General features: G+C 46.0%; 2 protein-coding genes across 2 annotated transcripts; both read left to right on the forward strand.

Annotated features, from left to right (window-relative positions):
* Window positions 1-6,199: 6,199 nt before the first annotated feature.
* Window positions 6,200-8,266, forward strand: EJ05DRAFT_141955 (uncharacterized protein). Its single transcript, XM_033739238.1, has 3 exons — window positions 6,200-6,873; window positions 6,948-7,496; window positions 7,554-8,266. Exons 1-3 carry the CDS (start codon window positions 6,383-6,385, stop codon window positions 8,191-8,193), a joined length of 1,680 nt encoding a protein of 559 aa, XP_033596897.1. The 5' UTR covers window positions 6,200-6,382; the 3' UTR covers window positions 8,194-8,266.
* Window positions 8,267-8,842: 576 nt separating this feature from the next.
* On the forward strand, window positions 8,843-11,329 carry EJ05DRAFT_503988 (uncharacterized protein; the record flags this gene model as incomplete). The annotated part of the gene is made up of 3 exons (XM_033747502.1): window positions 8,843-8,957; window positions 9,052-11,247; window positions 11,316-11,329. The coding sequence occupies 3 exons, from the start codon at window positions 8,843-8,845 to the stop codon at window positions 11,327-11,329; spliced, it is 2,325 nt and encodes a 774-aa protein (XP_033596898.1).
* Between the last annotated feature and the right edge of the window lie 1,228 nt (window positions 11,330-12,557).

Below are 12,557 nucleotides of genomic sequence, written 5' to 3' on the forward strand. Positions count from 1 at the left end.
GATATCTACCGCGTATAGATATTCGGCGCCGTGAACGTCTAATAGGTCTACTAGTTCCGGGAGAGGGAATATAGCCTCCCGTAGGGCCTTAGTTTTCTTAAGGCCCGTAGAGTATATTCTCCCCTAATATATTAGGGGAGGCATAAGTAGTAGGGGTGTCGGAGTGTCTACGCCCTTAGCCTATTTCGCTATACGCTATAGCCCTATTACGTATCGTGTCTATTAACTAGTAATTATATACTACTATTTACGCCTTTCGTTACGGAGGACTTTATCGCGTTATTATATTGCTTTCTTCTATTCTTTCTACGACTTAGGTATTCTTATATAGTATACGCGTCTATATAGTCTTCGGGCGTCTTATCTACTTTCCCGTACTTAAGGAATCCCCTTTACTTCCGGGGGCCGGTATATTCGGTATAGTACGTGTTTATTTCTCGTATTCTAGTATGTTTATAGGAGTATCTATACGGCCTGGTCTATAGCTAGGTCGTTAGATATATCGACTATAGAGGGATCTAGGATCGCTGATTCCAGGTCCTTTAGGTACTTTTCCTAGTCGGTATCCTTCTATATCTATTATCCCTATTATTTATTCGGGGTATACACGTTTATTACGGTTTCTATATATTTATAGTCGGAATCCGTCTATACCTAGCCTAGGCGGTAGTATTAGATCCGGTAACTAATATGCTCCGTAGCGAAGGTAAGGTTAAGCGTAGACCCGTCTTCGTCCTATTTATGTTTTTTCTATATAACTTATTCTATAGGTGTAAGTAGGTATAGGAAGTCGTAGTAGCGGGTACGTAGTTCCCTTACTCTAAGTTCTTCCCTAACTATAGCTAGGCCTCTCTACTATTAGTGGTAGAGGTTAAAGTCTCCTAGGAGGATGTGTTACCCTAGTTCCGTAGTACCCTCGAGTATCTCGTCTAGTATAAGTATATATTATTAGTTATATATGTTATATATATATAGGGGGCCTATATCTATTTATAGGTATAGTATTATTCTAAGGTTATCGCGCTCGGTATACGACTATAATAAGAGTAGTATTAACCTATAAATATAGAAGAGGACTCGTCTTTCTAGTCCTAGAGGGTATATAGTATAGTATCCGGGGTGTGTGGTTGGTTTACTCGTCTAGTAGTATTTATAGGGTTCCTAGATAGCGAGTATTATAGCCCCGGTCTCTTTAAGGAGCGTTACCTGGTTCTCTCTTTTATATTATATATTTATCTATATAATTCGGAGTATATTCTAGTCCCTTATTAGGTACTAGGGAGTATATATATCTATATACTTATTCCTTAGAGGCGCGACTGTCCTCGCGCGGTAGCGGCTTTAACTATGCCTTTTAGTCGTCCTATCGTCTTCGAGATAGTCTACTATCCTATCTAACTATCTTCCGGAGGGGAGGTTAGGGGTATTATAAAGGAAGGGCTCGTGGTAGGTGTTATATTCTATAACTATCTCGCGCCTCTTGCTTTTATTATACGAATATATTCTATAATCTATTTACGTTTTATACACGTTAACGACTATAACGGGTATTTCCCGTCATAGTTTAAATACTATACTATGTCCCTATTTCTTAGTCTGTCTCCTCGCGGTTTATAAGGGCACTCCTAGGTAGCGTGGTCCCCACGGTACTATCCGTACTTAGTCTTCTATAAGTACCTTTATATAGTATATCTATACCCTTAATAGTTAAAGTACTATATTATTACCTATACTCTATTCTATAGCTCGGCTATAAGAAGCTCTCCTTCTATTAGGAATCCCTTCTATATAATATATTATATAAGGGCGGGGTCTTAGAGCTCTATAATTATAGTAGAGTGTTTTTTCGCCGTCGTCTTAATCGCCTATAGATTCTTCTACCACGCTTTTATAATCTTAATCCCTGGGTATTTTCGCGTGTTAGATTATTCTATACGCGTAATATCCTCTACTCCGATAGCCTATCCCCGTATAGGTACTATATATACTATAATCGGGTATATAGCTACCCTAATAGACGCGCCGGGGAAGATACTACCTATCGCGTTTGGATCTCGCGAGATGTTTTACTACGTAGTATTCGTTATAGTAGTAAGTACTACCCTATCTAGCGTAACTTTAGTAGCCACGACACTCGACTATATTTCTTTCTATTTATTAATCTTATTTATAATTTCCTTTAGGGATGCCCGTTAGACCTACGCTAGTATATTCTTATCCTAGATTACGACACGTATACTATATACTCTATCTATGGTTCTAGTAGTCCTTAGTGCGGTAGCTCCGGGTATTACTATAATCTAAGCCCACGTGTTAGGGCGCTTACCTTAGAATAGCTCTTTCTAGATTCTCCGTAGGCTAGCTTCTATTCGGTTGAGTCTACTACTAGGTTCCTCTCGTAGCGACTTCCTTTCTTCCTCTATAATTTCTCTTAGATTCCGGATAAGGTCCCGGAATATATAAAGAAGGGTCTTCTTTCCCTTCTTAGTATCCCTCTCTATACGTATTACCTAGTATTTAATTTTATCTAGGAGGGTCTCCCCTCTCGGGGTCCCCTTAGTCTAGGTTATCTATAGCGCTTCGCACCCTTAGTTAGTTCCTATATTTTAGATAGGTGTCTAGCTATCTATATTAATATCGCTATATGGCCGTTTCTACCGTACTAGTAGAGGTATATCTAGCGTATACCGGGGTATTATAATGCCTAAGGCCGCTATAGTTATTAGTTAAGGGTAGCCCTTAACTAATAAAAGGGGGTCGGCGTATCGGCGTTTATTAGATATAGTCTATACTCATGTTATCGAAGAGTCTTTAAGTATATATATATAGTATCTCTATACGTTAGTATCGTCGCGTATTATATACTATACGTACACACGTGTGTCGGAGGTTATTATACTCGGTGTACTCTATCGTTTAATGTATGTAAATCGCTGTTTTGCCCCGAATTAACCAGTTTAGTCTGTTAGGGTGTGAGAAGTTTTTTTTTCGAAGGAAGTAATATAATAACGCGATAAAGTTCTCCGTAACGAAAGGCGTAAATAGTAGTATATAATTACTAGTTAATAGATATAATACGTAACGGGGCTATGGCGTATAGCGAAATAGGCTAAGGGCGTAGATACTCCGACACCCCTACTACTTATACCTCCCCTAATATATTAGGGGAGAATATACTCTACGAGCCTAGAGAAAACTAAGGCCCTACGGGAGGCCATATTCCCTCTTCTAGAACTAGTAGATCTATTAGACGTTCACGGCGCCGAATATCTATATATAGTAGATATCCCTAAAGAAGTTACGGAGGAGGATATACTTAATATTATTAAGATACTCCTAAATAATAAAGTACCCGGACCAGATGGAATTCTAAATTAATGTCTAAAAAGTACTATAAAAGCGACTCTACCACTTATTACTCATATATTCTAAGTATACGTCACGTAGGGATACTACCCCTAGAGCTTCCGAGTCGCCTATACTATTATACTCCCGAAACTAGAAAAGAGCCCTAACTCTCTAAAGGAATAGAGACTAATCGCCCTTCTCTTCTACCTAGGTAAGATACTAGAGACTACGGTAGCGAAGAAGATAAGTACCATAGTATAGAAATATAATCTTCTCCCTCCAAACTAGAAGGTAAAGATAGATAGCTCTCTAATAATAGCTATCTAATATATTATTAAAGTTATCTAGGCCGCATAGAAATAGAGACGGGTAGTATTACTCCTCTCCCTTAATATAGCCGGAGCGTTTAATAAGGTAAACTATATAAGACTTATTTATAACCTCCGGATAAGATAAATACTAGAATGGATTATACGCTTTATATAGTTATTCCTTATAGGAAGAATAACTTAGATATATATCTCTAGATACTAGAGCGAATATAAAGAGATGGTATACGGCATTCTATAAGGGAGTACTATCTCTCTAATTCTATTTCTCTTCTTTACGGTAGACCTTCTTTAAGAAATAAAGTATATAGAGGTAGTCGGATATACTAATAATATATACCTTCTAGCTATTAATAATAATACTAACCGAACGTATAGATAACTAGAATAGAACTATAAGAGGTGCCTCTAGTAGGTAAAACGCTACGGAGTAAAGTTCGCCCTAGAGAAATACTAGCTCATGCACTTTATTAATCGTTAAGGGAAATAGGTAACTAGGGAAGGCGAATAACGCCCCTAAATCAACGTATTTAACGAACTACTAGTATAAAGTATATACACGCTCGGAGTTATACTAGATAGTAAGCTTAAATAGGGACTATAAGTAGTATACGCCGTCTCTAGGGCCCTCTAGATAGAAGCCGCTATATAATAGATTATAGCCTCTACGTAGGGAACCGCCCAGGATAAGGCATGCTAGCTATATATATCTATGGCACGACCTACCTTTATATACGGATATAAGTACTAGTATACGGCCCTTATATAGACTAGGTAAATAAAGCTTAAATCTATATAGAACCGTATACTCCGTCTTATATTAGGCGTATATAAAGCTACTAATATAGTACTACTACGACGTAAGATAGACGTTATAAGTATATATAACTTCTACTAGATATAGAGGGTAGTATACTTTACTAAATAATAAGTATAGAAACGTATAGGAAATATAGAATATACTTTTACCGCGCTATATATATAAATTAGTATATATTACCGCGCACTTCTATATATAGGCCGGAATTAAATATAGTATAGATACTTAATAGAAGCTAACTCTAGCTAAGTAGTATAAGAAGTCTAAGATAACCCGGACGCTCTCCTAGACTAGTAGAGCCTTTAAGAACTTATAAAAAATATACGGTTATAGACTTAAGATAAGTAGAAAGAGACACTCTATACCTACTAGACCTCCTAGTAGAATAGGTACCTAGAGTAGATTTAAGGGCTATAGAAGGAACTAAGTAAATAGATATATAAAGGGCTAACGAAAGCCTAAGTATCTATACTTATCTAAGCCCGAACGGGCGCTATAGAACTCCTATACTATATCTATAAGAGAGGCGTTCCTAATACCTCTCTATAGTATAAGGCGTACGGCCGGAGAGGTATAATACACTACTATCTAGCTATATACCCTAACCTCTATATATAATAGTAATAGCTTATCTACGTTACGAAGACTTTAGATATTATATAATAGCTTAATAAGTACCCTAAGGATATCTCCTAATAGATACTTATATATCTACTACTCCTCTAGTACTAGTAGACCTAGAAATATATACCGGAAGAGACCCGGTATACGCTAGTAGTAACCTAATATATACCGGAAGAACCCCGGGAGAACCCTAATTATTAGTTAAGGGCAGCCCTTAACTAATAACCTCTATATCTACACGTGCTACCTAAGGGTAAAATAATAGTAATATAGGCTATAGACTAATAGGCGTACCCTATAGCTATATACTTAAGACGAAATAGAGGTTTAATAAGATATAGTTATAGATATAAGGAAGTTTTTCTCTATAGGGTTTCTTCTTATATAGTAGCTTAGACTAGAGAAGGCATAGGCCTATAGAGTACTACTCTACCTAGTTATATAATATTATTATTATTATTATACTTAAATTCTATAGAAATCTTAAGCTAATAACTTTATCTAATTAATACTATTAGATCTAGAAGGGACTTCTATAGAAAATAGCTATAGAGACTTCTAACTTCTAACTTTAACTTCTGACTTTTAAGTTTTAGAAGTATAGCCCGCTAACACATACCGTCCACGGTACTAGGGGGCTATGATATAGCGAGCCAGTCAAACACCACTAGAATATTCAGTATTAGACTGATTGCCACGCCACCAGTAGAGTGAGCGAATAAACCGCCTTTCCGCCCAAGTCATATGTTGTACTGCCTCGCTGTTGGGTCGGTAAGATTGAGTGTGGCGTCTGTTGGCCTTGATACCTTCGCAGTTTTTGTTCACTTCTGTCCCGTGCGCGAGGTTCGCAACATCCTGGACCTAATACTGTGGGCGTCCAACATTCTGCAAGCATTTTGAACAGCCTCTTCTTGTGCTTGTGGGCCTGGCTCGTGTTAGTAGACGCTGATCTCTCGCAACTGGTTGACTGGCTCTGGTCTGGTCGAGCGGATACCAGCACGCTCCCGTCTCATACAAAACCCACGTCTCGCGCCCCAACAACCATCTGCCTCTCCCAAGGGCCCCGTTTGCGTATCCTCCTCACAAGACTGCACCAAATTTCCTGTCGTGTTTGTGCCGTTTCGCCAACCCAAAAGCGACTATATCGACCCAATGCGACACTGTACAAGCCGCTGATTCTCCTAAAGCCCTGATTCCGCTTGAGCGACGTCTCCCAAGAGTAGCATAAGTGTCACAGTAGCACCACGAAACTCACGCGACCATGAATGAAGAACCCAAAGGGCATCTGGTCGAGTCCAAGAAGGGTGCCGCTTACAGTCCGGAGCGTAGCAGCGACGAGATCCAGTATGTCCATGCAAATGACCTGCAGCGCCATCTCGGGAACAGACAGATCCAACTGATCGCCATTGGTGGCTCGATTGGAACTGCGCTGTTCGTGAGCATCGGAGGGGCTCTCAACAAAGGCGGTCCTGCTGGAATGCTGATCGCATACACTCTGTACGCTTGCATGCTTGCTTTGGTGAACAACGCCATGGCCGAAATGGCAATCTATATGCCCGTGTCCGGAGGCTTCGTGCGTATGGCTGGTCATTGGGTAGATCAGGCTCTGGGCTTTGCTGCTGGATGGAACTTCTTCCTCTACGAGGCTCTGCTCATTCCCTTCGAAATCACTGCCTTGAACACTATTCTTAAGTTTTGGAGAGATGACATTCCCGTGGCAGCCGTGTGTGCCGTGGTCATTGTCCTTTATACGTATGGCCCTCTGTCTTCATCTCCCAAGCGCTTGACACCCGCCATGATATTTCGGAACTAAACGTCCCTTTTAGGCTCTGCAACTTCCTCGCCGTGAAGGCGTATGGAGAAGCTGAATTTTGGTTGTCCGGCGGCAAGGTCATCTTGATCTTTATGCTATTCTTCTTCACATTCTTTACCATGGTTGGCGCCAACCCGCAGAAAGATATATACGGGTTCCGACACTGGCATACACCGTCTGCATTTGCCACATATCTGTCGTCAGGAGATCTCGGTCGCTTCGAGGGCTTCCTCGGTGCGTTGTGGGCCGCAAGCTTCTGCATTGTCGGCCCTGAGTACATCTCAATGGTATCTGGTGAAGCCAGGCGTCCGCGCATCTACATCAAGAACGCCTTCAAGACTGTCTACATTCGATTCGGTCTATTCTTCATCCTGGGTGCTTTCTGTGTTGGCACGGTCGTCTCATGGAATGACCCCAAGTTGGTCTCCATTCTTTCAGGCGATACTGGGGGCGCCGGTACTGGTGCTGCTTCCCCATACGTCATTGCCATGACGAATCTGGGCATCAAGGGCTTGCCTGATCTCACCAACGCTCTGCTGCTTACGAGTATCTTTTCCGCCGGGTAAGTCTTTGTCTCACTGAATCTCGGCATCTATGTATGGCTGCTGATTGAAACCAGAAATACCTACACTTATTGTGCGATCCGCAGTCTACATGCGTTGTCTCTTGACGGTCGAGCCCCAAAGTTTCTCCGAAAGACGACGAAAAACGGCGTTCCCATCTACTGCGCCGCCATAGTCGTCTGCTTTCCGCTGCTATCATTCCTCCAGGTCTCAGATGGGTCTGCAAAGGTTCTGACATGGCTCGTGAGCTTGGTTACCGCCGGTGGTCTGCTCAACTTCATCACTATGTGCATCACATATCTTGCCTTCCACCGGGCGTGCAAAGCTCAGGGCATCAACCGCAAAACCCTCCCGTACTATGGATACTTCCAGCCTTACGGCACCTGGGTTGCTCTGATCTTCTTGACTGCCGTTGTGTTCTGCTACGGCTACGCCGTCTTCCTGCCCGGGCACTGGAGAGTGGAAGATTTCTTCTTCAGCTACACCATGCTTGGACTATACCCCATCTTCTATGTTTCGTGGAAGCTGATCAAGCGCACCAAGATCATTCCCGCGCATGAGGTCGACATTGTTTGGGACAATGAGGCTATCGAAGCTCACATGAATTCTTTCATCTCGCCGCCTGTCGGCTTCTGGACTGAGATGGTCCAGCTCATCGGGTTCAAGCGCCACGTCGTGGTCGACCAGAAGGCCTGAGCCGCAGAGCTTCTGTTGACGTCAAGAGATTTATCTATACCAGCAATACGTATCCAATACAGTTTTTTGTACTATTTTGATAGCAGTGTTTGGGCTCATTTCCAGTCAACTGCAACTGAAGGTCATATGTAAACAAAGCCGTACCTCACAACCGGCCCATGGCGGGCCACGCACACGTATTCGGCCGGTCTAGATAAAGTATATCACACATCCACTGACTCGTGTACATGCATGCCCGACAATACACTCCAAAGGCAACAAAGGACGGCTTGTTGACAACCAAATAAAGGCGACCACGACGAGCTCGAGCATGATGATCAGCAGTTGGGGTTAGGCTGCACTCCGGTGCCAGACGCCCTCGAGGCTTATCAGCAACGTAAAGATCGTTTCGTCCACTCATCCTAGACAACATGTTTATTTCAATCGTACTTACCCATTTGGTGCATAGGATCCCGTCCGCCACAGAGATATCTACACGTGAGCGGGGTCAGGACTCAGTAGTGGCCTTGGTGTCCCGTGCCAGACCTTCGCCACAGAGGAATACGCCCTCCTCAGCTCTTCTGTTCACGATTCAACAGAGTCGCCCCCGCTGAAGAGAGTTTGCATCAGGCAGTCTCCGAATATCTTTTCACGTCGACATGAAACAGAGATGCCAGACTCAATTGCGATGCCACTCCGCCCACCGCGCATCCTCGCGCCCAAAGATGGCGGACTTGCAAAGAAAGCTGGACAAACCGAGAGCAAGCGCAGACAACCAAAGAGTCGTAATGGCAGGTTCCCGTACCCAAATGTATTCTCATACATGACGCACAGGATGCGTGCACACAGGACCCGATCTATACTGACGGCGAGAACCAGGCTGCCTCACTTGCAGAGCGAAGCGTGTAAAGTGTGATGAGGTCAAGCCTGAATGTCGACAGTGCACCGGCCGCGGAATAGTGTGTGGTGGATATCAGAAGGATCTGCAGTGGAAAGCGTATGGACAGCCAAAGAGGTTTGTCACCGACCGAAGTTCTGGCTTAGGCATGTATGGGGTTTCTATTGTTATGGACACGCCATTAACTCGCATAGCGACTCGGTCAAGAGATCACAAAGGTAGTGGTGCTGCTAACCTGCTTGAAAACGCAAGGTCTCAAGGGCTGGGGGATGGTGTCCAGCAGGACGAGCCGAATTGTTTTGTAGTCTCGGCATTCACGTCGACCAGAGCATCGCCAGAGTCTCGACCGAATGTTGGTGACGCGGAACAGAGAGGCAGGATCGATACGTCTGTGAGTAATCGACCGAGAATGAGTTGGCATTGTTCAGGTGATGAGATCGCTGGCAATGGGCAATTTCCCATGTCGGATCACAATGGTGACCTGAGGCACGATAGTCTCGCCGACAGCACCTTTCCGAGCTTCTCGTTTCCAAATCTAGAGGATTGGACAGCCGACAACGACGATTATGACTGGGACGCGTGCGAGTGGACCGCACTTGAAGGCATGCTGACGCGACCCGCGCTCGATTATCCGTTGCTCGAGGATGAGACGATGCAGGTGCCAGAACTCGACATGTCGCTACATTCGTGGCTGCACTCGCCCATGTCGCCAGTAACAGACCTGGACCTGGACCTCCCAGGCCTATTCCAGCAGCCGCAGTTCAAATCGGGCAGCGCTGAAATGATCTGCCTTGTCTTCAACCAATACACTTGCCATCTTCTCTCAATCGATGATCAGCCCCATCTAAACCCCTGGCGGACCGACATCTGGCCACTTTCGAAAGAGCACCCGGCGCTTTATCATGGCCTTGCAGCGATGACTTGCTTTCATCTATCGAAAGCTCGGCCGGATCTGCGGACTCATGGCTTCTATCACGTGGACCGAAGCATGTCGCAGATGTCTGCGACTTATAGTGAAGATGCGAATGTCATGCCGCTCGAAGTTGTAGTGGCCACGTTGTTGGCTCTAGGCTGGGCAGAGACGTGGGATAGCCAGCTGTCATCGACAGGAAAGATGCATATTGCGAATGCGGGCGGGCTGATCCGGGGAATGCGTGACTACTCGAACCAGTCCGCACTCCTTCGCTTCCTGACCAACAACTTTCTCTACATGGACACGATAGCAAGACTGACGTCGACCTTTGACGACATGACGATCAAAGAGACGCCGATTCTGGAGATACCGAGTGCGTCGTCCATGGCGGAGCTGCAGTTTGACAACCTCATGGGCTACGCGTCCACGCTGTTTCCAGTCCTGCGAGGCATTGCAGACCTCGTGGGCTGCATCCGGTACCGTGACCAGAAGCGCAACTCGGCAGCCATGGTGTCGCGCGCCACAGAGCTCAAGACCGCAGTCGAGCGATGGAAGCCGTCTGTAGACCCAGACACAGTCGACGAGCTGACGGCGACAATGTCAGACGCGGTACAGACAGCCGAAGCGTACCGCTGGGCCAGCCTGCTGCTCCTCCAACAAGCAGTCCCGGAACTGCCCAACACGACCTCGTACGGGCGCATCGCCCAGACCATCCTCGTCTTCCTCGCCACCGTGCCCCTGACCTCGACAACGCTCAAGGTGCACCATTTCCCGCTCATGATGGCGGGCACGGAGACGGTCGAGCGCGAGGACAGAGACTGGGTGCGCGAGCGCTGGCACGCCATGGGCCAGCGCATGATCACGGGCATCGTGGACAAGTGCCTGGACGTCACGACAGAGGTATGGCGGCGACGAGACGAGTATGCAGAGCGGTGGCGCACATGTCCCATCTCCGGCGCCAAACAGCCGCCTCGAGCTCCGGCGACATGTGCCGGCGCGCCACAGCAGCAGCAGCGGCAGCAGCAACAGGACGGGCGCAAGGCATTCTTCGACACGAGTTCCTTTGAGGCGGTGGCTGGAGTGGCGAAGGAGGGCTACGAGCGAGGTGCGATGCGCAATGGGCGCCGCTCGACGTCGCCTACGTTTCCGTTGTCGGCGGCGTTTAGCAAGGGTGTGGACCAGTTGACGCGGTCGGGGTGTCTGGACTTTACGGTGCGGGGGACGTTGCACTGGCTCGGGGTGATGAAGGACTTTGGATGGGAAGGTACGGCCTGCGAGGGAGTTGTGTTATGTTGTGTTGTGTGTGTGTATGCATGCTGACGTGTGGTGTAGTGATGCTCGGGTGAATGAGGGGAAGTGTGCGGTCTTGACGGACGGACGGGCGAGAGAGAGGAGACGAGACGAGACGAGACGGGATGGAAGCTGTGATGATGGGATTATTCTAATGGGAATGATGGGATGGGTGGTGTGTGTGTGTGTATGGATAGGTAGATTGGCGGGAAAGGAGATGTAGCGGACAGTCTGATGAACGAATGAAACAATTAGCATATCCAAGACCAATCCTCAAATTGAGACGCTGTTTCCATGTAGTTCTCGGGATGATGAATGACCATTATTATGTGACTGTTATTTAACAAAAATGCTAATAGTACTTGTTGTAATCACGGGATATTGGGTGTGTGTGTCGTTGGTGCTGGTAATAATTAGAACTGGTAGAACAGCTGGGGAAGGTTTGAAGAACTAGGGCAAAGGTAAGGTAGAGCCTGAGGCAGGTATGCTGGACGAGCAGGCGACTAGGCAGCCAGGCAGGTATTCAGGCACGCAGGCACGCAGGTAGGCACTGGGTCGTCAGGCATGAAGGCACCCAGACATCAAGGCATCAAGGCAGTCATCCAGCCAAGGGTAAGGCAGTCAAGTCAAGTCAAGTCAAGACAAGACAAGCAAGCACGCCCTACCTACCCGTCCCCAAGAACGCAGCCCAAGAAAACAGGCCAGGCTAGTTAGATTACCTAGGCAAGGCAGCTGGACGAGACAGGACAAGACGACACAAGAAAAGACAAGAAAAAGCCAAGCGCAAACAAGCACAGCGGCGACGCGACAGGGCCGGACAACTTACAAGGCTTGATAGACACGACAGGGCTGGATAGACACGACAAGGCTTGATAGACACGACAGGGCTGGATAGACACGACAAGGCTTGATAGACACGACAGGGCTGGATAGACACGACAAGGCTAGATAGACACGACAAGGCTTTGTGAGAGTCTGGCTGTATGAATGGATGGGATCTATGTATGGGATCTATGTATGGGATCTATGTATGGGATCTATGTATGGGATCTATGTATGGGATCTATGGATGGGATCTATGGATGGGATCTATGGATGGGATCTATGGATGGATAGTTGTTACTGGCAATACACGAGCAGTGCATCGTCACATGCCATGCCATGCACTGCCATACCATACCATGCCCTGATACACACATACATACACACATGCTCCGGACCGTGTCCCAGCCCTACGCCCCACACCTCTGCAGTTTCACCAACGCCAGACACAACACCCAGCAG

This window comes from Pseudovirgaria hyperparasitica, assembly GCF_010093815.1.
Source record: "Pseudovirgaria hyperparasitica strain CBS 121739 unplaced genomic scaffold EJ05scaffold_16, whole genome shotgun sequence".
NCBI lineage: Eukaryota > Fungi > Ascomycota > Dothideomycetes > Acrospermales > Acrospermaceae > Pseudovirgaria > Pseudovirgaria hyperparasitica.

What these genes read in the sequence shown, in the direction of transcription:
- EJ05DRAFT_141955 (XM_033739238.1), top strand. Translation starts at nt 6,383, where the DNA reads ATGAATGAAGAACCCAAAGGGCATCTGGTCGAGTCCAAGAAGGGTGCC. An exon ending in GTGGTCATTGTCCTTTATAC is followed by an intron (nt 6,874 to 6,947) that starts GTATGGCCCTCT and finishes CGTCCCTTTTAG; the next exon opens with GCTCTGCAACTTCCTCGCCG. An exon ending in ACGAGTATCTTTTCCGCCGG is followed by an intron (nt 7,497 to 7,553) that starts GTAAGTCTTTGT and finishes GATTGAAACCAG; the next exon opens with AAATACCTACACTTATTGTG.